Below are 27632 nucleotides of genomic sequence, written 5' to 3'. Positions count from 1 at the left end.
CTATTAAAACAAGCTGCTTTGCCCTCCTTCAAGACTAAGTCTGAAGGCTATGTTCCACAGCTACCACTTAGAGAGATTTCAAAGGTTGTCTAAGACCACTAAAATCACCATAAGCTTTGTCTGGACTTGTGCAAGTTGCCCACTTACATTAGTGGACATCATATACCAGGCCAGCCTCTCACAGCCAGCCAGACCCAAAGAGTGTTCAGGTAGCTGGAAGAGTTACAAATACTGGGGGTCTCAAGCTTTAGCCATGTGGAGGGGATGCAGGTTGAGGAAGTCTCTGCAGTCTGCTGCATGAGCAACTGGTCTGAAATCTCTCAGTTCATGGTTTTCTTGCAATACGACTACCTAGAGCCATGCTTCAATCTGCAACATTTCACAGGATGGTTTGTGGTAACCAAGATCTGCTATGGTTGTGCCGCAAGGGCTGAAGTACTGGCTTGGAGTTGTGGCCCTTAGCATGTGTCCAGTTGCTACGCTGGCGGTAGTGGCAGGTTTTGGTCAGACTGGTGGCGGCGCAGCTTGTACCAGAGAAAGGAAGCTGCTAAACACTGAATCAGTGGTTTGTAGTATTCCTAAAGCCACATCATAATTCTTGTGCAGATCAAGTAAAGCTGGAGACCCTGGAGGAATAGCAAGAAGATTTTGCATTCCACTCATTAGGATTTCACAAGGACTCAAATCTAGTGTTTTGGCTAGGGTGGCTCAGGTTGACCAGAGTGCCGAGACTATAAACAATCCATCTCCCTTCATATTTTAGAAATCGTGTTTTTCTAAGTCCTTGGAACCCTTCAACTTTCTAATAACACTCTGTGTTAGGCAAATTGGAAATATTGTTCAATCCCTAGAGCTTTGCACTGTTCTTGACCAACAGTAAACACAAAGTTCCTTTGTAAGTGCCAAACTGAAGCAGGATTCTAAACCTGGAGAGAAGTCATGGAATAATTGCTTGGCTGCAACAATAGCATCAGCGCGGGCACATGGGTTTCTTTAATCCATATTAGGGAACTTACAAAGTAGCACTAGTGCGTAAACATAGGAACCGCGTTGGGTGTCAGATTGAAATCAATCTGACTGTGCACAGATGGGCCTTATAGAGGAGGGGGGCAGCTGCAGTAGTTCTTCCACCCTTACCAACACTGTAGGGTGTGTACATCACAAGTGTGTAGGGTTCAGTGATGGGCAGTGTTACGGTGTATTATTAGGATGCAGTTAGATACATTAAAGCAGGCTTCTCCAACCGGTAGCTCTCCAGCTACCTGCAAGTAGCTCTCCTACATGCAGCCCAGCCTACTAAATTAGAAGCGTTTGCTTGGTTGACTTAATATATGCATCCCAAATTTGAAAAATGTGTGTTCAAGATGAAGCGTTTGTATTTTAGGAACCCATAGGCTGATATTTGGAGAGAGAGAAAAAAATGGATGGCTTTGTAAAATATATTCACAGCCTATATTTGAATGATACGTCAAATGGTGCTGGGGAGACGCATTACTAATTACCTTGGTACCAGGAGCCTTACAGCAATGGCTATTATTTATTACCCATTTAGGGGCATTTTAAATTGATAAATCCTTTTTTGCAGTACTAGGGGCCACTCTAAGGGACTGAATTGGTCACTGCTGGTAATCTTACATGGGGTGGCCACTAATGTAATCATGTCTGATATGCTCAGTAATAACAGTAGCTCAGGATTATATTCACTCAACCAAAGAAACTCCTATTTCAGAAAAGGTTGGAGACCCCTGCATTGAAGAATGCATGGCATAAAAGTGACATTTTGCAATTTTCATAGGTAAATAGTTAAGACACATTAATACCTCAACAATTTCAACGGATCTTTAATGTAGCTGACATTCTGAAAGTCAATTTTTATACATACAACCCTGTAAACAGTGGATTCTGGGATAGAGGAGTATTGTCAAACTGTTGCAAGATTTTGTAAGGAATAAAAACAAAAGCAGTTAAGAACACAACACATCAGCTGTATAGCAGGGTATGGTCCATCTCTGTGTCTGAGATCACTAAGGTGGGACATGGAGGAATGAGCCTCTTGTATGGACATTGCAGGATGTAATTGATTGTACAAAGCCTACTACAAACAGAGTTTGTGTCACTTTTTATGGCGCTGTGGGTCGCACAGGTGCCATTTGAGTTGGTCTTCAGTTGCACTCTCGAGCAGCAGATGGTTTTGTGAATGCAGGGAAGTCAAATTTTACAAATCCAACTCCAATCCTAGAATGAGAGGAAATGTGTTCGGTATTAGTGGTTACAATTATCGCACCTTGTATAGAAGGAACAAAATACACTGTGGATGAAGTCATTTCAGAAAGAAAATGAAGATATACTGGTGGTGCTTTAGTGGTTAAAGCACCCTACTACCAAAAGGTACATATACACACTGGAGAAAACCCAGTGCGTTCAACTTAAAACACATGGAGGTGGGCGGGGGGGGACTCTTACCCATATTTAGACAAAAAAGTAAAATATCCAAACAGTACGGATTTGTAAAAATAAATACACCATTTGTAATTTATTCTGATGCAAAGTATGGTCTTCAAATTCAAATGATTGCCAGACTTGTATTCTTCAGAGATGAACAGCCAACACGTGTTTCGTCACTAGTGACTTTTTTCAAGGCTGGAGCAAAAATATATGCAGTGGAATCCAATCTCTAGTCCACAGTACGATTCTACAATATTATTATACGTATTCACTTAATTCCACAGGGGGAAATAACTTCTGGAAGTAAGCGAAGGACCAGGCCTAGTAGACAGGGAGTCCATGGTAAGTGCCACTGGCCTCAGTGGATCCAGCTGAAACGACATCTCTTCTGCGTGACTACCCCGAGCAGAACCAATGCAACTTCACTGCTGTGTGGATCTTTTCCACCACAAAGGTGCACATCAGAGCATGTCGCATCTTCAGAACCACCGCTTGGTGACATCCTCAGCGCAGGCAGCCTCAACACCACCCAAACCTGCATTGCAGCTCCTCTGAACCCAGGCATGCCGCCGCCGCCCCCAATTGCATGATGCATCCTTGCCACTCAACTAGAATCACAAACGCTCATCGATGGGATTCTTGATGACCTCAGCCTCTCAAATAGAGACATTTTCGACCCAGAGCCTCACAACACTCCGCAAAGCAGGATTTGAGGTACTTCGTACAATGGCCCTAACTGGGTCCCTGTATCCAGCCCATGCTCCATCATGGTCGGCCTAAACTTGTGACTTTGTCCCAGTACGGCACACCCAGATATCCACAAGTTGGCTCTTTTTTATGCTATTTTTTTGCAGAAATCTTTAAAATCTCCAGTTGAACTGATTGTTGTGGTCTTGTTTTATGGATTTAAAAGCTACTAATTTTCTTATCTGGTTTGGGATCTTTTGTGGTCGGTTTTCAATGGGTTACTGTTTGAAGTGTTGCACAAATACTTTACTCATTGCCTTCGGGTTAAGCCTGGATGCTCAGTGCCAGGATACCAGAGGGTTGAGCAGAGTATAATTTGGGGTTTGTCTGACTGCAACTGGAGAAGAATGGTTGCTGCTTGACCAGTAATCCAATTTCTTATACCTTTTATTGTAGACACTGTTCTTCAGGAGTCTAAAAGTACTTGGGCCAAATGACCAATTAAAACTGATGAAAATAGGAAAAGAAAAAAAAATATATCTTTCGGCGAGTCTATGTAAAATTACAAGTGCCTGTGATAAAAGAGCCATAGATGCATTTTCCCCCAATAGGGTGGCACAAGAGGTCTTTAGAGTAAATCATGTTAACAAAGACGCCAATGAAACAGAATTATTCATCTGAAAGTAAGCCTCTAGGACCTATGTCGAGAAAAATGCCAGTGGATACAGCAATATTGGAATCTCATGTAAAAGCAGAATTTAATTATCAGTTAAGGATTATTCCTTAAACTTATTAGGATGTTAAGGTAAACGCATGGACGAGAAAAAACCTTTACAAATGTTTGATTTCCTTCACTGCGCACCCCTTCTCCCCCCCCCCCCCAAATAAATACTGTACAACTCCTGACGAGTCACCAAATGCATGGAGGCAGACCAGATGTTCAGCTATAACCTACTGAGACTCCATGGGTTTGTAATACAAAGCGGCATGGTGTTCCGCTTTGGAGTACGTTTTACAAGGCGCTTCCCTGATTACAAACATGTTCAGTCTGCTGACTGCTCCATCACCTGCTTTGAATAGCATGTCAAATCTAGACTGCAGTCTATGCCAGAGGCTCCAGAGTGCACAACTGTATCTGAAAGGAACCACGTGACCAAGTTCCTTAGACATACGGCGCACCTTGTTTAAGGCGCCTTATACTATTAAGACTTTGTAATAGTACTATTTGAACACATCAGAACTTGCTACTAATAACCGTAATGTGCACGAGCGATTGGACCACATCTGGAAACAGACATGGTCCTTTCAACTGAGAATCTGGAGACCGGTCTGAATTGGTTTCAGGGATGCACTAGCTCAGTGGATGCAATTACCAGTTCACTATGGACTCTCCAGATTCAGGAGCAGGAGTAGATTTACTTGAAGTAGTGCAGGGTGCATATAGCATCTCAAGCCCCACTGAAGATCTTAGGTTCCCATCTCTTGACTCTTCAGAGTGTCAGGCTGGAAGGATGTAGCATGTTCTGCATGGGTAGGTGTTGGTTACGGGCGATTCAAAGAGCTCCTTCAAACATGCATAAAGGATGGCATCCTGAACTAGAACAAAGTGTCAAAAGCCAGTAAAAGATTCACAAGCATCAGTACAGGATACCTGGCTTGAATGCTTCTGTGAACCATGCGCCAGAGTGCCAAATTATATTTTTAATGTCACTGCATTACAGGATAGTCCAATAACCCCAAGGCACATTTCCTAGTTGGCCCCTTACCAGCCTGGAATTTGTGGGGCGGTGGTGAAAGAATGGGATCAGGTAGAGTGCGGCACACATTTATGATATTTAAGTAAACTCTTTATTCCAAGTCATAATGTATGCAGTTATAGCTTTGCAAACATTAATTCGTAAACAGGAGAGTGCATAGTAAACGAATGGACTCCACAAGCAGTCTTGTATTGCTCCATTTCCCACACTCATGCAGACTAGGAAAGCAAGAAACACCTCAGGATATCACCCCTTAACTATCAACCATGTGATGGACTCACTTGCCAAGACAAACATTGTTGGAAATGACACTTTTTTGCAGGTTATCCCCAAATGTTTTGCTTCTTCCTCCTATTTTTTTCCCTGACCCGCTGTTGGTTTTAGGACTCTGGGCACTTTACAACTGCTAGTCAGTGCTTAAGTGCATATGCTCTGTGTAAATTGTGTTGTGGATTGGGGTCTCCACGATAGGCATATTTGATCTACTAATCAGCCCCTAGTAGCGTGTGCCAGGGCCTGTAAATCAAATGCTACTAGTGGGCCTGCCGCACGGATTGTGCCACCCCACATAAGTAGCCCTGAAAAGGTAGCTCAGACCTGCCGCTGCAGACTCTGCATGCAGTTTGCAACTGCCATGTCAACTTGGCAAGTGCACCCACTTGCCAGGCCCTAACATTCTCTTACATATCAGGCACCCCTAAGGTAGGCCCAAGGTACCCCTGTGGGCAGGGTGCTGTGTATATTAAGGTATGACAAGTACTGGTGTGTGTGACATGTCCTGGTAGTGAATTACAGTGCATTTAGTTTCTCACTATTGAAAGGCTATCTGTTCCATAGGAAAGCATGAGAGTTATAACATCTTATAACTCTATCTTCCCATTGGGAAGAGTTAGGAAAATAAATTTTATTATGCCTGAACTCAGAATCTAAAGATGAATATTTTAGTAAAGGTGATTTTTACATTCTATGTTTGAATGTACCACTTTTAGAAAGTGGTCATTATTACGTAGCTATCCTGTGTGCCTCGTCTAGGATGTGTATTGACTGTGTGGCTTTGGAGTGAGAGGGGATGGGAAATAGCAGTGGCTCCAGAGAGTATAGCTGTGTCAGGGCTGGGCTGAATAGAACTGGGCTGCATTCAGAGTAGTGGGAGGAGTTGTCACTAGCACCTGAATAGGCCCGGTCTGCATTTAGAGTGGTGGGAGGCGATTTACCCTGCACCTGAATAAGACCCATCTGCCTTGGACAATGCAGTCGCTGCCTCCTGCTGGGAAGCTGGGCCAGAGAGGACAGAACTGGTTTGGAGTAAGCACAGAAACTCTGCCTTAGAGGACAAAGGATTTTGAGGTATACATATTGGGACCAAGGCCTTTAGAACTCTGTGGGACCAAGAAGACTGCTAAGGAGAAGAGCTGGAGAAGCTGCGAGGAGGAACTACCACTTTGCTTGTTGGCCTGCAGTGGCTGCTTCTGTCATGTGCAGGGAAAGGACTGGCTAGACTTTCAGCAATCTATTCTTGTGAGTTTCTCCAATGATTTGAGGTAGAGCTTGCCCCCCTGTTCAAGAATTCTCAGGAATAGCAGAGACTTCCAGTTCTTCTGCCATCACCACTGGGGACTATGTTTTGTGCTGCAACAGAAGAAAAAAACCCACCAAACCTTCTAGGATGCTGTTGCCGACTGTGTCCTGAAGGCACCGCCGCACTGCGACCCTAGTCTCACCGATGCCACCACAGAGCCACTGACCTGTGGGCACCACACTCCGCATCACTTCGACACCGCCTTGGTATCCCAGACAACGCTTCACACCAAAATACACACCGCTGCTTGCACTGTGGTTCGAGCGCACTGCTTATTAAGTTATACGACACCGCCCTCATCCCGCACTGCAGCCTTGGCCTACCAACACCAGTTGGTCAGTCGACAACAGCACTTAACAACGATGTCGTCCCTGCTGCTTGCGCTGTGACCTGCCAGGACTGCAACGAGTACTGCATCACTTTGGACCACGACCCTGGTCTCACAGACGCTGCCGTCACCTAGCCGTTGCTCGCACGGCAACCTGAGGGCATCGCACGCTGCACTGCAGCTCGTTGCACCAGACTTCAACCGCGAGGAGCTCAATCTGCAACGCATGTGAATTCAAGGGCCAGACGACTCCTGCACCAACCTCCGGGAACCAACACCTGTGGATGCCGCACTTATGGAAGCTCAACTAGAGGTTGCTTATGCCCTGCATTTCTAAAAGGTACTGTTTTGCAGGTCTTCCCGACACCGTACCGGTCCTGCGACGCCGGAGCCAGCCACAACTGTTTGGATTGGTTTGTTCATGACGCCGTGATAACCCTAGAGTTATTTTGTTCACTGAAGATTTCAAATTACTGTATAGTTTTTAGGTCTCGCCTGACCCAGTGCATGCGCTGGCCTGGGGAGACATTTTGTGAGGGCTCCAAAAAGTGCTACCAGGCCAGCATAGAGCTACAGTGCATTTGATGTTCTCAATGAGGCTTCAATAGATTGCAGCAGTTAAAACAAGCATTGGCATAGCCAAGGGGTCTCGCTTTTGGGACCTTATAAGTGTTTATTTATGCAACTGTTACATGGCTAAACACTTATAAGGTCCCAAAGGCAAGACCTCTTGGCTATGCCAATGCTTGTTGGTCTTGTCTTGAGTATATCTAAATGTTGGATATTTTTCTAAATTGGTGTGGTGTCCTTTTGTAGTGCTCACACTGTATTACTGTTGGTTATGTGCAAATGCTTTACACACTGCCTCCAAGATAAGCTGGACTGTTCCTGCCAAGGGGGTGAGCAGGGGTTATTTTAGGAGTGTAACTCATTTATCCTGACTAGAAAGAAAGGTCCCTACTTGGACAAGGTGCAAAACATTGCCAACTAGAGACACCCCATTTTCAACAGACATCTTATTGGAAAGAGGAACAAACAAAATGCCATACCCTTTTTTTTATTAAACTGGGAAAAATATAGTTTTGATCAGGATTCACATTCCTCCATTAGCATACTTAGAAATGCTAAAAATATGGCAAACTCTTTGAAGGAAACCTTCTGGTCACCATCCAAGTCCATAAGTTTCATCACCTCTTTCACCATGTCCTCGTCTTTTCCAGAGACCTGTAGAATGAAGAGGGAATAAACATGAGAACATTTTTTTTTTTAATGAATTACATTGTGTTCAGAACATTCTACTTTCCTGCTTGAGCAGCTTCCCTCTCAACACCCCCCCCCGCCCTTCAATATTTGCATTATTCTCTACACAGATTTGTCATGCTCCGTACAACCGTTAAACTATGTTTAGAATACCATTCTCCAGAAATCAATGTTACCCAGATATTGCTTTGGACCAGATAAGCTAGCCAACAAGGGGGATGGCAATTAGTACTGGTTGATCAAACCCTATACCATGGCAGACTGTTGCACGTGAGGCACACACCCTTCAAGTGGAAGTTCTATGAATTATTAACTAACAAAACCCTTCCCAGGGCAGCAGTCCAGCTTCTGATCTCCTAGAATGCAGTGAGGGCCCCAAAGCTCCAACCTTGGGGTAGCTGCATCTGCTACCTGCTGTCTTAAGGAAGAACCTTCTCAGACGAAAGACAGGGGGCAGAGAGTAGCTTGATTTACAGCATCATTCTCTAGAGATAGAAAGAGCTGCAGAGACAACGTGCAGTTGAGAAAATTCTTTAGTACAGAAATGGCCTGGTGTATTTGCTTGTTCTGCAACACCTTACAGCAGCCATGGTGTCCCACGGCCTTCAAGCAACGGCCCTCAGCCTCAAGCACTGGAGGAGTGTTACGAGCCATGCAAGAACACCTACCTGGAACCTCCAGTGCAATCATCAAGTCTGTCCTTCTGCCCTCAATTTGAAAACTTGTGGATTGAACTAAGAGTCACATTTGTGTTTGGACTTGTATCCCTCCTTTCATAGAGATTGACTAAATACAGACCTAGCGGCCTGTTGATGTTGCATGAAACCCAAGAGCTAAAAATATCCCAGGGGTTTTAGATTTCAGACTTTGAAACCAACACCAGGGAAATTGGGTCATGCTCCTCCTGCCTTCTATTTCATCAGAACAACCCGACAACCACAGCCCTCCTCCAGACATGAACTAGGAGAAGAAAAAGAAAATGCAGAGGTTTAGAGGGCAGGGTAATAAAGGAGACTTTTTTGGGTACTTCAGATAGAGCAGTCTTCTAGCAACCACCATAGGGGGCTAAACTTTTCCTCAGCCATTAGTCATTTGACGAGTGTAGAGGTAAGTTGGTCAAGTACTGGGCCAGCTCCTATACCGCAATCATGGTAGTTTGAGCGTTGGCCATCTTTACCCATCAGCATTCATAGAAAGTAGGTTCTTTAAGGCTCAAACTAACCCATATTTTCCCCTTAATTTGGGATACAAAAGTGCTTTCATCCATGCGGGTAGCTGACAATCCTACCCATCCTTTCAAGCAAGGCTACTGGAAAGGTGTCTTTGGGTGCCCAAGCTTATAGTGTCTGTAGGATTTTAAATTTAATAAACGTAATCAAGACAATGCCTGACCTTCCAGAAGCTATTATTTTCTTGGTCACAAGCTCTCCTTGCCAAATATATTTTTGATCGTAAAACATGGTTAAAGTACATACAACACCCTAGACATTCAAACTATACCAAAGTGTTGCTTGTCTGAAACAAATATGGTAGACCGGATGTTGTCCATATACCATGGCAGAAGACGTGCTCTGTCTACAAGGCTCAAGTGCTAGCACTCTGGAATTTTATTCTAAGCATCTTCTCACTCAAAGCTTCAGGCTCATTAGGTTAAAGAGGGCACTTGTGCTTTCCAAACACCCCTATTGAGGTCATCCGGAAGATGGACATTTAGCCAGCTGTGCATCCCTTCTGTAAGAGCCAAGCAATAAAGATTACATCTTGAGGAGACAACGCTCACTATGCACAGCTAGGATGCAAACATTTACTGAAGCGAAGCAAGAAGGGATTGAGAGAAGATATACACACACACACATACTATTGCAAGTCAGTGGTGAAAGGGGACTTCACTACTGTCTCTATAACGATTATCCTGTACTTGGCCCCAACTCCATCTGCCCTCAAGGCCTTAAGTGTACATAGACAATCCATCTTCGTGGAAAGTACCAATAAAGAATAACCAGACTAGCATGGCATGGTCAAGCCAACACCCAACCAGAGACCTGAATAGGAACTCCGGAAGCACCAAATTGCAAGCAGCCTTGTGACGGTCCAGGTATACATTGGGCTATTAAGCGCTATAATAAATAGGGGAGAGAATACATAACCATTAACACTGCCATATGGGCCTATATTGCCATCAAGCAGCTCGTGAGATTTACAAAACACAAGGCTGAAAGTAGAGTTTTATAAATGAAACCTGAATGACGCCCCTCCCCCCCCCCCCCATTATTCATGTTTGACTGACACTGCAGGCAAGTCTTAATGTGGGCTTTGTTTGGGGCATAGTATTGAAATATTCTAAATATTTACAAAATAGTATCATAAATCAGATTTTAAATGCAAAGAGCATTGGAAGGAAATTAAACAAGCAATTTAAACTGAGTTTTAGGACAATGACAGAAGTTTTAACAAGACATGAAAATAAAGTGCAATGAGGGACAGGACTTTTTTGTAGACGGGGACGTTGGTTTCCATATTTTCACACACAAGGGAGGACTCATTGTTAAATATTTGCATCGGGTGGGGCTTGTCTGGTAATGAAGGTTCTAAGAACAGCACTAGAATTCTGAAAGCATGACAATATACCTACCTTTAACTTTGTTTTGGAAAGGTAAATAAGGCAAAACAGGAGAGGTACGGAGCCTGAAACTCTAGACACTCACCCCCAGTCACAGATCTGGGTTGAATCAATCATCCTTTCACTGACTTCACCACCCCAGTTCATACCCAGCTATAAGCAAATCAGTCTTGACCCTGTGCCTCATGGGAACAGTCTAGACCGAACTGCCAAGCCAGGTCTTCCCTGGACCAGGAACAGGCATCCAGGGACTGGTTTCTGTGGTAACAGGAGGCACAGGTTCAAGACTGATTTGCATATGGGTGGGGCTGAACTGCAGTGGTGAAGTGAGCTAAAAAAACGATGAATTCCACCCAGATCTGTGACTGGGGGTGAAGATCTGAAAAGTTTCAATGCTCCGTCTATCATTCCCTTGCGTTTGCTTTGGAAAGTGTTAGACCTGGCACATTGGCGCGAGTCTCCCTTCCATTTTTTGCTGTGCCTCATATGTTTTTGCTGTGTTAGTTGCTCAGGGCACTGTGCCACTGCTGTCCAGTGCCAGTGCTCCCTATTGTAAATTAATGTACGTTTTGTGATTCCATGATTGGTTGGTTTGGTTTACCTGTCAGACCCTAGTACAGTGCACCAGGAGTGCCCAGGGCTTGTAATCCAAATACTGCTGATGGACTTGCAGCACTGGTTGTGCCACCCACAGAAGCAGCCTGTAAAAGTGTGTCTAAGGTCTGCCATTGCAGAGCCTGCGGGCAGTCTGGTACTGTCATGCTGACTGGGCAATTGCACCTACTTGCCAGGCCCTAAACCTTCCCTTTTCTTCATATCAGACACCCCTATGGTAGGCCCAAGGGCAGGGTGCACTGTAAGGATAAGGTAGGACATGCCTGTGTGTTTGTAGCATGTTCTAATAGTGAATTACAGCCATTTTCGTTTTTTCACTATTGCAAGGCTACCTGTTCTCCATAGGCCAGAATGGGCAGTTTGGTTATTACATTTTATAATCCTAACTGACTCAGGGAACATGGTAGAAATTCGAATTTAGTATGCCTGAACTCAGGATGATAATACATCTTATAGTAACGTTGGTTTTAACATTCTGGGTTTGAAAATGCCACTTCTAGAAAGTAAGCATTTTCTTGTCTAACCATTCAAACCTGCCTCTGCTAGGCTGTGTGTATTCCTTTGTCTGGAGTTTGAGTGACAGGGATGGGGAATTCCAGGAGACAGGGTGAGGTGCCACAGTGGTGAATAGAGAGGTCTGCATCTAGATGGGTGGGAGTTGTTGCACCCAAGACCTGATAAGGGCTGTGCCTGCCCTCCACTATGCCGGCTCCACCTCCTGTGGGGCGTCTAATGTTTCTGCCCTGCACTGTGAAAGGGAAGGAGAAGTCTGGTTAACAGTGCTCAGGAACTGGTTTGGACGGGGCATCTAATGTTTCTGCCCTGCACTGTGAAAGGGAAGGAGAAGTCTGGTTAACAGTGCTCAGGAACTGGTTTGGACGGGGCAAAGGTCCCTCTGCCTTCAGAGGACAAAGGATTTCTGGGTATAAATATTGGGACCCTGATCCCAAGAATTTAGATCACTTTGGGAAGACAAGAAGAACCTCTGCTGAGAGAGGAAGCAGAAGTAGCTGAACCTGGGGGAATTGGCCTGCAGTGGTTGCCTTACTGCCAAAGAGAGGAGAAAGGAACTTTGTGTGCACTTTTGCTCAACTTGAAGGATCTCCAAGGGCTTGGAAAAGAGCTTGCCTCCTGCTGAAGTCTCAGGAACAACAGACTTCACCCCCCCCCCCCCCCCCAGCTACCCAGAGCTCTTTGGAAGTGCCTGCTGCTGTTGTTGGGCCTTCTGAGGGACTGCGTGTCGCAAGGAGCTGGAAGCGCGACTCAAGAAGGAGAAGCGTGCCGCCGGAGCTGTTGTCGTCGCATCTCGTAAAGTGTCACCGCTGCAGCATCGCACGGAAGCGTCTCGCATCATCCAGGAAGTGTGTCACCATCGCAGTTGTCGCATTGCACTGCATCAAGAAAAGCGCCTTGCATCCACGGAGAAGCGTGCTGCCCTCGTCGCATCGCGTATGGGGGGGGGGGGTGTCACCACTGCAACATCGCATTGAGCGGAAGCATCTCGCAAACGTCGAAGAAGAGTGTCGCTGCCAAGGCCGCTGTCGTCGCATCGCATAAAGTGTCGCCGCTGCAGATGAAGAATCGAGGAGTCTTCTCGCAACATCGGACAAGCGTGCCGCATCTGGAAGATCTTCACGTCTTTATTTCTTTGCACCAAAAGCAATCGCATCAACATCGTTGCAACACTTTCGTTGCCCTGTGTGTCGCATCTAAAAGGTACATTGACTTAAAGTGTCCCATTTAAGAACTTAAGAGAACTAAGCAAAATTCTACCATCTAAAGTAACAGTATTGTGTGTGTCGTTTAATGGTCTTGTGGTAAATCTATATAAAGATTACTTATTTTTGATATAAAACCTGTGTGGTGTCCCATTTGTAGTGTTGTCACTTGGTTACTGTATGTGTTCACGAATGCTTTACACACTGCCTCTGAATTAAGCCCGTCTGCTCGTGCCAAGCTACCAAGGGGGTGAGCAGGGGTTATTTTAGGAGTGTACCCCCTTACTCTGACTAGAGGAGAGGGTCCCTATTTGTCACAAGTGCATACCTGTGCCAACTAGAGACCCCCAAGTCTAACAGAAAGTTAAATATTCTGCAAATGAATTCAGCACTAAATTATGGGAAAGAATTCTCATCAAGACCTTTTCTGTAAATCACGCTCTTTGAAACCACTGGCAAACATTCAATAGGTATATATTTTAAAGATAAACATAGGTTGTACTCACGACTAGACTTGGGAACTCCTCCTTCAGAAGCGTGGACAGCTCCTCCTGGTTCAGCTCTCCATCCCGACCATCAGCCCCAGAGTACTTCTTGAAGGTCTGGATCATAGCCCCACACAGCTCTTCCAGATGCATCTTGACTGTTGCAATCTGTAAAGAATGTACAGAAACCCTCAGTCTAGTTCCAAACTATTCCAACTTCAAAAATGACGAGTCCCTCTCTCTAGGGGACAGGGACCAGTGGCCATCAGGTGCCAGAATTTCTACAGACTCCCCAGCCCCTCAGTAATGTTTGTCCAAGCCAAACATGAGGCCTGTGGTGCTGCTCCAGATGGTTCCAAGGAGGATTGCTCTTCACCATTACCAGCCAGTGCCAACAACAGCATCCCTTTCATTTAGGTTACCCTGTAGTTTTGATCTGGTCTTAGGATGGTCAAAAGTAACCAAAATGCTGCATATTGGCTCTGCACCAAGAACAAACATGCATTCTGATCCCAATATTGGACCTACAGAAACACATTCTGATCCCACTCATGCACTCTGGCCAGCTAGCTCCAAGATGGCCTCCTCTGTGCTGTCTTGGTCTCGCATAGTTCTATTTTACTCAGCGGCCATCAACCTTTCTTAAGGTTCTCCATATAGAGTGTTAACAGATCTACTGCGGGTCAGAGGTCAGTATACATGCAGCAAGGACTCTAGCTTACCCAGTTCAAGTTGGACCTGAGGGGTGGCAGTTACTGGAGCAACAGCATCTGGGTTGTGAAGGGAGGTATGCAAGCAAGATCTGGGCTCTTTCACCCCGATGGGGCTGATAAGATTGGTGTTAGGAGTGGTTGCTATAGAGACCGCGTTTCTCACCTTTACTTTGCGAGTTGATAGCTGCAGGAAGGATAGCAGGCACTGATCGGTGAGTCCATTACAATCAAAATGCTGATCAGCAAGTTATGGAGTCAACAAAGCTTAATTTGAGCCAGTGTGGCCAATCAGCAAGGCTGAACGTACCAAGTGTTTCTGCCGGGCAGCTGGAAGTGCTACGCTGGTTTCGTTCTGGGGGGGGGGGGGAGGGGGGGCGGTTCATCCCTTAGATAGGGCCACTGTGCTTTGTAAATTGTTTTAGGTTTGAGAGCATCCACTGCAGAGTTCCTTTTATATCCAGCTGTTTTCAACAACATTAAGTGTCAAGATCTCTGGGGATTAATATCCCTGCTGGAGAGGGGGCGGAGTTGTCTCTAGAGGCAGTTTTGACTTATCTAAAGTAGTGCAAAAAAACATGTACCATGCAGAACACAACTCTTGATTTATGTGGATAGCTCAGTAGGATGCCGATTTTGCCATAGTTACTTGCAGTTCATTACATAAGTTACAATTGTAACTTACACAGTGACATATGAACTGCCGGAGATTCATGCATACTGCATGCACGTGTTAGAAACGTTACTCCCTAGTCTCATTATTCAAACTTTGCTTAAAAAAAAAAAAAATAAGCTTTGATTGGGCAGAAATAACTCAGCATGTGTGTGCACGACTGGGTATCCTGGCGCACTATACCGTCATCGGTTACTGTGCTTTAAAAGCTAATGAAAGACTAGATTATGAAAAGTGTCGTAAAAGGCACCATTTCCCCACAAATTCTTGGGGGCGGGGGAACACCCCCACTGACCTTGTTGTGGTCAGTCAAATAGATCAATTTGAAGAAATGTGTACATCTAAGACTTTCATTAGAGACCTCAGGCGCAGGGGGGGGGGGGGGGGGCGGCTTCTCAGAACTACGACTGTAGCGTCGCTCCACCGCGCTGTGATGGTTTAAGGAACTATGGTAGTTAAACTGCGGCTCCCTGGAGATGGTTCTCTAGATTACAAAGAAACGGTTTAACAACTTTTTATAACAGAAATTTAGGTCGGGGATGCAAAGTGTAGGCCGGGGGGAAGCTCCTGGGCGAGTCAGAGCAATAAAGCGGTATAGGGTAAAGAAACATTGGTGAAAAGGGGGGGGGGGGAAAGAAATAAGAGGGGACTGAAGCTCAAAGTAAGGTGGACTGTGAGCTGCACAAAATCTGCACCACTCCCACTCACCCCGTCGGACTGTCACGTCTTTGTTAATGTATGCGAGTTCGTGGGTCTTTTAGTTAAAGACAAATCTTGAAAAAAATAGTCATTGTCCGGCACCATCAACTGTGAGGGTTCCCTCCTCTGTCCCACCTTTGTCGCAGCCCGTAGAGTGCTCAGATACGGGGTGTCCAGGGAAGCCACTGGTGCCTCACTCCCCTTTACTGTTGTGATGTTTCAGTAACCCCCGTATTTGCTGGGAATTTTAAGGTGTTAAATAAAGTCTTTGTGCAAAGGTAGGTCGCACACTGCTCGTCACACCAGCAAGTTGCCCCAAGGAACTGTGGTAAATGTAGTGGCGACGGCGAGTATGCCTATGCCACGATGTATAAAGAACAGTATGTGTTGCGTTAGCCATCCCTGGACACGTGCGCGCCATGAGAGGTACTCAACCTGTTTTAATTACACTTTGGCAGTCCACGCGGCACCCCTTTACACTGACCTGCTCCCTGCTGACGAGAGGCAACTACCTCGAAACACGTGTCCAGGGATGGCTAATGCGACACATACTTCTTTTCTAACACTGTGGCATAGGCGTACTCGCCGTCGCCACTACATCTACCAGAGTTCCTTGGGGCTACTTACTGGTGTGACGAGCAGTGTGCGGCCAATTCGATTTGTTACATAAAGGCTCCCTTGAGCCATTCGGGCTGACGAGCTCTGGACCTGCACCTGCGCGCCATGAGAGGTACTCAACCTGTTTTAATTACACTTTGGCAGTCCACGCGGCACCCCTTTACACGGACCTGCTCCCTGCTGACGAGAGGCAACTACCTCGAAACACGTGTCCAGGGATGGCTAATGCGACACATACTTTTCTAACACTGTGGCATAGGCGTACTCGCCGTCGCCACTACATCTACCAGAGTTCCTTGGGGCTACTTACTGGTGTGACGAGCAGTGTGCGGCCAATTCGATTTGTTAAATAAAGTCTTCACAGCCCAACAAACTCTCTCGTGGCCAATTGCTGCCCTGGTCCATCAAATTGATTTTCAACTCCTACACCGATGGTCTCAGGGTGTTTGCCTGATAAGAGTTTAGGCAGAGCCCCGACTCCAGGGACTGTGGCAGCCCTTCGAGTGCCCGTCTAATGAGGGGTGAAACCTTTGCCACCCTCACCAGGGTGAATGTATTTGTTTCAGAGAAGCACCAGCCTGAAGCCTCCGTACAGGACCTTGTGCCCTTCTTCCTAAAAATAGGGCGTAGCAACCGATGGCGGTCTCCGGCCAATCGGAGGCAACAGCACAGAAGACTTAGCCAAGAATCCTTATACTAAAAGCAGCCGCAGGGTGCTGCTCGGTCCTTGCAGGCCCATGCTGGATTAAAATCCTGTAAGGCACATGAACAGTTTTCCTACGTGCCTAGACTGAAAGCGCCTCAGGTAGGTAGGGGGGGACTTTTCCCGGGATGTAAGGAGTCCGGCGCTGTTGTGTTAGTTGTAACGGAGAGAGGCTCCATCCTTTTCATAGGAGATGGCCCGAACCTGCCTCGTCACTGCTTGTGTCCAGGCAGTCACCGGAAGCTCGATAAGGTCAGGCTTTCTGCTGCCATCTTCAGGTTACCAAGTGAAGGGCTCAACTAAACCTGCCAGGGGGATCCACACCCTGAAGATCGCACCCAGTTGGTGTTGAGAGTGCTGTCCGAGGCTTTGAGGAGCCTGACGTAACACTCGATTAGATCCCCTGTAATGCCAGCCTGGGTCTATTGAGGCTGAATTTCAACTGTAGCCTGGCTTTTCTGGCTTGTTGCGACATTGCTTTGTAGGTTTTTGTCTGGGCCATCCCTATTCTTTCACCCAAAGCCCCAGGAACAGCCAGATGGCCACAGTGGATGGCCGGGATTAGTTTAGCCGTGAGGACTGTCAGCATGGGCTCCGCAGTTCAACTAGTCAAGTGTCGGCTTAAACGACTTAATGCGAAAATTACTCTGTTGATCTTTGTGTTTCGATAAATCGCGAGCAGGGGAGGGAGCCAGGTGACAGAGGTAAAGAGCGAGGTAAGGGCAGGAAGAGACTAAAGTAACCTCAACGCATGGATAGATAAACCTCAGGTCGCTGCTCAGAAGCCACATTTTCTTGAGACAACACGATTAGTGACCACACCGTCATCCGCTCCACACCGTCATCCGCTCCACACAACACGCATGCACAGATGTCACCCAAAGATTGCACTGACACTTTCATTATGGGTGAAGAACTGTCGCAGGTTTATTTCATACAACATAAGTATGACGATAAGTGGGTTATCTTACGGGCGATCCAGGGCAAGCAGCCCCTCGCTGCTCTGCCCGCCTTGCGAGCCAGCACGCACGGTGGGTCGATGCCCTGCAGTGCAGCACATTTTTCCAGATCCTCCTTTGGATCACGTGATCTGTCTAATACTACCGCCCCTTTTAACGGGGGCAGAGCGTGTTGTGGCACACCCCCGGTTGGTCAGGCCCCCCAACCGCCCGAAGGACTAACGGGGCGCCGTCGTGGTCTTCCCAGAACCTCCTTCGGCTCCCGGACCTTGGCTCGGGCACCCTTACTGTGCCGGACAGGGGTACCCTTACTGTACCGCCTGTCGCAGAGGTACCCTTACTGTACACTTCTGCCTCCATATCGCCCTGTAACTCCGCCACAGCTCTGGGGAGGCTCCCGTCGATGCCAGAGCCCCCCCTTCCCTCTATTGCTGCTACTGATGCCCTGCCCCTGCGAGCGCCTCTTGCACGCCCTGCAAGAACATGTCCATCCCTACCCTGGACAGGTGTACCCCATCAGGCTCATAGAACCCCTCCACCTTCTCTTGGAGCAATGCATGTCTGATGAAAACCCATGCCCCAAGTGATGTATTGAGAGTGTCATGGTTCCCAAATTGCTGCTGCTTCGAGGTTTGCATGATGTCTCGACAGGGCAAAACATTTAACGTAACTGCTATATGGACGCCGTTTATCATGGCTCCGGATGAAGCTACTATGACTGACTGAGCTGCTGAAGAATACGTATCTCTCAGCTCGAGGACCAAGATTTGCGAACGTTTCCCAACTCCCTGGCTCCAAGGAAAGGCTGAGCGAGAAGGGCCACACCTACATCTGTTTCCCAGGCTTGAAAATATGGCATTGGTACCAAGGCATGGCGAAATAGGCGCTTATGGACCTGCAATCCGATTATGATTTTCAATTGCAAATTAGGGGCCTTCCTGCCTTAAAAGTGTTTCCAAACAGCTACAGCACAATAAAGCAAGGTAAGGTAACGGGAGAGTAACCACCTGCCCTACGTATATAAACACAAGCTGACATCACAGGTATCTCATGAGGGGGGCGGGTCCTTGAAAGCCGTGAGCATCAGACAGTATGGGGGGCAACAGCCTCTGTCTTTGTACTCTCACCCAGCACACGGGAACATATGCTCACTGTCCCTGGCTGCATCATTTCACTGTCTCTGGATGGTTAATGCCACAACCTTAGCTGGTGACAGCATTGTTGGCAAATGTGTCGTAGAGACAATCTCACCTTCCTACAGCATGCCAGTGCAAATAACTGAAAATTCAATAAAACTGCTAAATCTGCCACGTTTACCTTTTTGGTCATTAACCCCCTACTTTTGGTTCCTTTCACATTGTATTATTCTATTGTTTACTGCAAACCAACCCGTATCTTAGCAACATCTCCTTGTTTTAGCCTTTCTACTTGCAAATTAAGTTGCATTAATTTGGATGATAGGGTCTTCAACTAGTCCCGCTGTTCATCCCAATCTTTTCTTGCTCTCCACTGGGACAGCGAATACAGTTTCGTTGCCGGTTGAACATGAGCTAGATCTAAACTTTATTGCTGCTGCAAGGAGTTAATGGTTTGCCTACAGACCTTGTTATACCAGCGTTGTTGCGTTATGTTAATTCATGGCACCAACATAGTGGCTTGAAAAATAAACCTCGTATTTTATCAAATAATTAGTTTGGAGCCCCAGTTATGATTTCATGTACATCTTCATGGTTGGCAGTGTCTCTATCTTGCCAATACCTGGGTCACGTCTGCCTTAATTGATGACTATACATCTGGCTTTACCGCTAGCTTTGCCCATTTAACCTGTCAAATGTCGTTGGAAGGCAACACATCTCTGGTCATGCTCATTTCAGAAGGTGTTAAACTTTCTAATAATGGAAAGGGCTCAAGTGCAAAGTCCAAGGGGTATGGTCGCTCTCTACTCTCTCAATTATGACCATGTAGATGAGGGCATGCCATTCTGGGGAGTCTGGTTGAAGTATGCACAGGTAGTGGACACTCTCCCCCGTGTAGTGCTGTGAAACGTGTGAACTAGTTCATCAAATTCAGCCAGCCACCCCCCTAGGCGGGGGCTTGCACTCCCTAACTTCTGCTAGTGTAGAATCCGGTCACACCTCCAGTTCAGTAGAATTTAGTAATTCACGACGTTGACGACCCCCAGGGGCCTGATACTGGGTTGTGTACATGCGGCCCAATATCACCTTGGACACTTAGCTTGGATGGGTGTTAACCTAGACTGGCTGGAGTGCAATACCTATGACAATCGCTCCTGACAAGATGTGCCAACGCAGGTAGAAGTAAGGGTTATCAAGCCCGCCTTGCTTCCTTTCCCAGTTCAACACAGGTCGAAAAAGATGCCCCTTCCAGTCACTGGTTTTAGGCCCTGGAAGGATAGCCGGCAGACAAGTCTGTTGGAACTGGCGGTGAACCATATCCCCTGGCAGGATATCGGGAATGCCAGCTGGTCTATAACCCCTTGTCATTATTTGTGCTCTAACGCTGTGTTTACCAAACTTCTTGCATCGCAGTTACACTTACTGGGGGATTAGTGTGCTCCTCGCGTGTTTGCTCGCAATTGGTGATGGTCCCTCGAGGGGTGAAAGGTCAGGGCCTTATCCCTGAAGCTTAGCCATACGGCATTCTACAGGAAATCTACAGCATTGCTTTGTAACGCTGTCCCTGGTTCCACTGTGAATTATGGTCGATATGCTCTCCCTCAGTTTGGACAAATCTCAGCTAATCGTACGCCTGCCTAATTCCCCAGGGCTGACTGGTTTAATGCTTTACACATGGAATTGCCCCACCAAATGTGGCCGTGCACTGAAACTTAACTGGGTTGTCTCAACTTTCTTTTAGTGCTAGAAACGCCCCCCGTGCTCCATGTGCTTCCCAAAATGGACCCGTTCCTTAGTTTCCAGCACACAATGCACTTAAATGTCATCTGGCCCTGTTGCCTGTCAAACAACAGTGACAGCCTCTGTCACCTTCATACGATACATAAACAGACCTCCCAAGGTCGCAGAAAAGGCAAGCCAGGCAAAGTCTCGGTAAACCCTGTCACTCTGTGCTTTCCCTGGCCTCCCTGTGAAACAGGGAGAATAACCTCCAAGATGTTAAGTATGACACACCAACCCAGGCCTTCCGCATGTCTCAAAACAGCTCAGGCAGCTGCCTTTCCTGTATAGACTAAGCTGCCACTATGAGTTGCAGAAAACATTACCCCAGCTGCTTCCAAATAGCAAGGCTAAAGATGAAAGGCAGCCGCATCTCTTGACTTAAGCGTGGAACTCACAATAATAAATACCTTCAAGATGTTATGTATATGACACACAAACCCAGGTCTACAACTTGTCTCAAAACAGCTCAGGCTGCAGACTTTTCTGTATAGACTAAGCAGCCACTATGACTGATTTGAAAGAGACCTTAACCCAGCTGTTTTTCGAATAGCAAGGCAAAGATGAAAGACAGCAGCATCTCTTGACTCAAGCGTTGAACTCACAATAATAACATAGGTAGATCGATTTCTGTGTTACGCCTTTCCACAAGCTGACCATTGCATTATGGTTGAGACTGGGTTTTGGGCTGAACCTTGACATATTTGTACTCCTGCTACCAAGATAACATATCTATATATACTCCCTTATCCTGTTGCACCACTTGGGACCCATAACTTCGTCCCTTCAGGCATTGAACTAATGCCAATGAGATTCCCCCCTTGTACCGGATAACCCTAATAAATGCTGGATTTTGGGACAAAGATACCAGGGAATAAATGTAAAGGGGCCTTCCAGTGCGTGTGAACCCATGTCATTGCGGTTAGTAACTGTCGCTCAGTTTGAGCTAAAACATGCGACTTCATTCATTTAATCAATTAATCAGCAAAGCATGCTGGAGATGAAGGAATGTGTGGCCAGCCCAAGGATATACAAAATGAGCCACGGCATAGCATGGTTCCAGAGACATGGCTGAGTGAAGCGGCCTCACGACTTTTGTGACCGTGCAGTGTAGGTACGACTGCCCCTCACAATTTAATTTAACTGACAACACAAAGAAGAAGCCCTACATGTGTACATACGGACAGCTGCTGTATTGCCGGCGGCGCCGGAGTCTGCATAAGACACTGCATAGGGGCAAAAGCAATGTGGGTTTTTATTCCTATAGACTTGTAGTGATACACAACACCTGCTGCAACCCTGGGATATTGTTGCACTTTGATGACCAATTCCTTCTCATTGAAGATCTAGTTTGCTTTCATTTCAAAGATGCTCAGGATCTAATGACCCACCACTTATCATATACTACCGTCCCCATGGTCTATGGAAGTCTAGGGCACCCTATAGTCGCCACGATTTCATTATATATGTCTTAGCCTCTTCCTCCGCCATGAAACACGGTTTCATAATATGCAAAGTCACCAAGGTCACTTTCGCACGAAAGGCAGGTAAGGTATAACACCTGGTAATATGAAAGCAAAGTGCTGTAGAGAGTATGAGCAAGGCCAGGGTATCCCTAGAAAATTATACTTAGTTGCCGGAAATAATTTGGTTTGTATCCTGCGCTATGCTGGTTATGATTAATGTAATTCGGCACGCCCCTAACAGTGTTGTTGAACTCACGCACTTTCACGGTAAATGGCGATGCCGGCATTGGCGATTGTGGCGCCCTGTGCAAGAAGGTTGTTGGCGCCCCCCCAATGCCGCCTCCCCCACGGATTCTCTCACTAGCCCCCTTTAACAGTTGACCAAGTTTCCATAACCACACTCCCAGATGCATTGAATTAGTTATATAGCGCCACTCCTACCAGTGTAGGGTGTCCGAGAACTTTGCATCTCACACAAAAACCGCCGAGCCAATCAATCATATGCATGTGAATCAGTGTACAGGAAATGTTACCTGAGCCAAAGGCCTCAAAGTGTAGGAGACTCATGTCATCCCTGCTGGCAGGCAGTATAGTTTAAGGCTGCTTGGTATGGAGCTCTAGGATGAGCGTTCGTAGCTCACTTGACTATTAGGGCTCGAGATATACATTGCAAGTAACAAAAGGATGCCTCTTTTGAACACAGTAACCTGTTGACCTATTTACATCATACGCACTCTGAAATCTACTTGGCACACGTTCTTTGCAGCGGGCATATTAACCCTCTGCACTAACTACAACGAAGTCAAAACCTCCACTATACCAATTCACCAATTCCTGATCTCTCTCCATGAATCATACGAGTTATCTTGACATTTATGTGCCTGGAATTGCCGCGGAAAGAAACGCAGCAACTTTTTTTTTTTTTTTTTTTTTTTATCACTGGCACTGCGAGGCACCACCTGTGTCCCGTGCGATAATTAGCCCCCACCACCGGCACCAGACAAGAAACCCCTTTCACTTTAATTACGGGGGGGGGTTCACAAGTCGGACCGGGGCTGCAGCAGCACTGAAGCCAGACTCACAGGATGGGAACGCGCCCGCGAGGCTCGAACCCCGGTTTCCCGCACAGTATTCAGCAGGATAGTATCCAACTGTTCCAAAAATCGTGAACCGCCACTGGGCGCGGGCAGGAGCTTCGCGCACCCGAGCCCAGCAACCCGACGCTCATTACACCACAACCAAAATATAATAGCATAGCGATACACAAAGCCTGCCAGGGACAAAGCACACATCCCACCATTCCCAACTGTGCATGAGACCTCCAACGGCAAGGAGTACTGCCCTAGAGAGACCTGCTCCCGTTCTCAGCTCACACCAAGTTTCCGCTACCATCGGCTGCTGTATCCCGCCTGTTTCGTGTGAGCTCGCAAAGGGGCTCCAATGGGTTCTGAATACCATACCCCAGCCGCGAGCAGCCCTTACCCCTCCCCCCATACAGGAGAGACTTCTGTGCGCTGAACCGTGAAAGTAATTCACGTGAAGTCAATTTAAACGAAAAAGTAATGCCTCCATTACTAAGGATTCGCAGTACACTGCCTCCCGTGGCACACAAGCGTCGATCGCACCTACACATTACTAATCACGAAATGCGAGAAACAAAGTTGGTTTGTTTAAGTTACACCACAAACAACGCAAGTCTCCAACCCCAAATCTGAGCATTGCACCTACAACGTGAAACTTTTTTCCCGCTGCTCCGAACGAAAGCGACACCCCGCACCTTTATTACCATCAATGGCAAAAGGCAATAATAGTACCACTTAAGACTGCCCAATGCCTTTGACAGGCCCCCCTCACACCCACCGCACAACCCGCCACCAGCTACAACGACGCCGGCTGCAGCTTGCCTTGCGGCATGCCCCACGGGAACAAAGGGTGTCATTTGAATTGCCGACAACAGGCAGAGTGGCACCCATCTAGCGAGGAAACTCACCGCGAAAAGCCCAGCAGGAACGAAACTATGCATGGCGCACAACGATGCGGAAACGTCCTCGCATTGAATGACCCCGTTCATCCCTGCGGTCCCCTCCCCCGGGCAGACCAAGGGCCCATGCAGCTGCGGCAGAGATGGGTGCAGACTCCAGAGACAGCCCGCTGGCCACAGTATCCACCCCACTGCGATGTGGAGCCTTCCCGACTTGAGCTGGCCCCCAAAACATACGGACCCTCTCTAGACTGGTCCCAATAGAGGTAGGCGAACGCCCAAAACAGCTGCAGGCACCCCGCGTGCCGGTCCGAATACCCACTTCGTTCCGGGACCAAAGAAAAGAAAACGTGCAGCAATGCCCCTGATAGGAAACTGCATGAGCTGCAGACCGCATCCAGGCCAGGAAACAAACGCCCAGTCTACCCTGCCTTGCACACAACCGGGACGACTGAAGGCCCAACGCCCAAATGAAGGACAATGGCCAGTCGCAACGAAAGGCCCAAGGGGCCCTACTATCCCCAAAAATTCACCACGCGGACCACTTGGTCTTCAATACCCCGCGCTCCCTTCCTCCCACCAGACAGGAGGCCCGACAACATTCCCGAGCTGCAGAAACGCGACCATCAAGTGCAAAACTAACCGCAACAACAACGGTGAAACGGCATCCCGACCTGGACCCGACGTGCCTGCCAACATGTCCGGTGGAGGATAAAGAGACAGCAAGGGGGCACCGGCGCACCCAAACGACGTCAGGTCAGCAGAACAAAGAGGTCGACCAGTGGTCGCGTGGCCAGGAGCGCAGGAAGCAGAGGAAGATCTGAGGGGGTGAGGCGCTTAAGAGGGGGGTCTAGCCTCGCAGCATGCCTCCCCCAAGACAAACCCATTGGGGCCTCCCCTCCCCGAGGCCTCGCTAGAGAGGCGGAGCAGGGGGGGGGGGGGGGGGGGAGGGGGGGGCTCCGACAGGCGGCCACTACAGGGCTGCCCTGCTGATGTCCCCCTGCGTGGGACGCGGGCAGCGGCAGTCTCAATCTCATATATACACAGAGCAGAGATTGTGACAGAAAAGAGATACCACATCTACATGGATAGAGATTGTTTAGATTGGGAGGAGACAGCCTGGAGGGACCAGCAATACCGTCGGGTTCCAAAGGATCGCAAAAAGTCGCCGAACAAGATGTGCAAGCGGCTCCATGGAGGAACCACGCAAGGAAAATTACGGCTCATAAGCACAACACATTTGAAAAAGACGAACAGAAGTGCTCGCAAAAGGGACTTGATTTGGTCTCCCTTCCAAGGGAGATAGCCATGAAGAGTGCAGTGTGATAACCAGGGGCGGACTGGCCGTAGCAGGCACCGGGAGTTTCCCCGGTGGGCTGGAAGTAGGGGCGGTTTTAGAGCCCTGGGGCCGGTTTTGCAGTAGTGCTGCAATATTGGCTACTTGTAACAAAAGCGGCAGCGGTGCTTTCCACTCACCCTGCCCTTGGGAGGCTGGCTGAGCTGATTGCCAGGGCTGGTTTCAGTTCCAAAGTCCAGCCGTGGTGATAACTAATGAGACACCTAACCTGTAAAGAAGCACGGACTACGAGGTGGGGATGCTAACATGGAGAAGTGGGGAGTGGGAGGAGGAAAGAAGAAACAGAAAAGGGGGCAAGACCCGAATCACAGCTGGAGCAGTGGAGAGAGACAAGGTGGGGATGCTAACATGGAGAAGTGGGGAGTGGGAGGAGGAAAGAAGAAATAGAAAAGGGGGCAAGACCCGAATCACAGCTGGAGCAGTGGAGAGAGACAAAGCACAATCAATCTTTGGGGGGGGGGGGGGGGGGGGAGGGAGGAGAAGAGAGAAACACCATGAAGTGATGGTTGCCTGGGCTGCCCAATTAGGAGGCAGCAAAAAAGAAGTGACACCGGTACAAATGAATGTTAGACAATGGGCGGGCTCCAAGTCCTTTTTGTAAGCAATAGTGTCTTTCAAGCGCGACCCTAAAAACGGAGAAAAGGAAAGTAAATATAGGAAAAAACTGAAGAAAAAAAATATAAGTTTAAAAAGAACCATCAGCGTTAAAAAGGCTAGCAGTGCATGATGGTGGATAAAAGGAGGCATGAAGTGGAAATTATGCCTGGACAGCCTTGGGATTTAGCAACCCTGGCATTAGGCAGGGGTTTTCTGAGAGGATTTTTGCCGCAGGCCTTATTCTTTCAAGAATTGAGCACAGAGTCATCCTCAGCTCTACGCCTTTGTTTATGAGACGCAGACACCAGTTGAAAACATGTGGTTTGAACACAGTTTTGCGGATCCGTTTTAGCCAAAACCACAGGAGCGAGTCACTCGAATTGCTGTTCAAGGCACACGGGTGACTGTCCAGGGTCTCTTCGCATTCGAATAGAGCAACTAAAAGCAAAATGGGATGAGTGAATACATCAGCTTTGTCAAATTCCAGACAAGGAGTCCCTAAAGGTCAGCCACGCAAAGCTGCCGAGGGGTCAACTTTCATGACATCATAAGCTGCACTCAGTCACGGTCATTCCATAGCGGCCTCGGATAATCAGCTGCCCCAACACAGGTCGCTTGCATTCTGGGACATTTATCATCTGCCACAAGCCCCAGATTGGAGAGGAAACAGGAGCGATCGGGTCCAGTCAAGCAGATCAGAGTGCATTCCAGTTCAGACAACAATCTTAAGAGCTCTCACGCCTTTCTGGGTCAGTGCACGAGCAGCACCTTCAGGCCCATCTTCCTTTGCATAATAAAGCTTGCAATGTTCGTCACAGCCCATAAAATATGTACCCCCCACCCCCTAATAAAACCAGGGCACAACCCCCAAAAGGCAAAGAGACGAGGCCTGGACCGGAGCAACTCATCACTCGTGGGCATGGGACACTCAGCAGCTATGAGACAATTCATCCGTGGAGCTTTTTGAAAAGTTAATATCCGTGAAAAGCACTCGTTAACCCTCCCGCGAACGCATTGTAGTCACCCAGACCAGACATTAAACCACCATACCGCGAGTATCACGTGATCACCCAGAACGAGCCACATGCCTTTTCATGCCACACAAAAGAGACCACAAACCACGCATTCCGCGGCTAGTCACGCTGTTGTCACCCATAACAACCCACACACCGCGGCTAGTCACGCTGTTGTCACCCAGAACAGACCACACACCGCAGGGTTGCCACCGAGAACAAGCCACAGCCCGCGGCTAATCACCCTGTGTCACCCAGAACAGACCGCAAACACCCCTGTCCCAGCCTCTTACCGCAAGTATCAGATCACAAGGGGTGAGCGCCGGAGCCTGGAAGGAGAAGCGTAGCAGACGGTCGGTCTCATTGGCCTCTTTAAAGCCCCCCAGCCCCTCCCCTTTACTCCAGGTGAGGACCGCGCACGGCCGGCTTCAAACACAGGCTCGGACT

General features: G+C 47.7%; 1 protein-coding gene across 1 annotated transcript; it reads right to left on the bottom strand.

Moving 5' to 3' along the window:
* Positions 1–1824: 1824 nt before the first annotated feature.
* Positions 1825–27632, bottom strand: LOC146772829 (protein S100-P-like). The gene is made up of 4 exons (XM_085636699.1): positions 27479–27632; positions 13516–13662; positions 7846–8020; positions 1825–2235 (listed from the first exon to the last, which is right to left on the bottom strand). The coding sequence occupies exons 2-3, from the start codon at positions 13645–13647 to the stop codon at positions 7883–7885; spliced, it is 270 nt and encodes an 89-aa protein (XP_085492825.1). The 5' UTR covers positions 13648–13662; positions 27479–27632; the 3' UTR covers positions 1825–2235; positions 7846–7882.

This window comes from Triturus cristatus, chromosome 12 (assembly GCF_964204655.1).
Source record: "Triturus cristatus chromosome 12, aTriCri1.1, whole genome shotgun sequence".
NCBI classification, from domain to species: Eukaryota; Metazoa; Chordata; class Amphibia; order Caudata; family Salamandridae; genus Triturus; species Triturus cristatus.
Note: the sequence above shows the minus strand (reverse complement) of the source record. Positions and strands in the feature narration are given on the sequence as shown.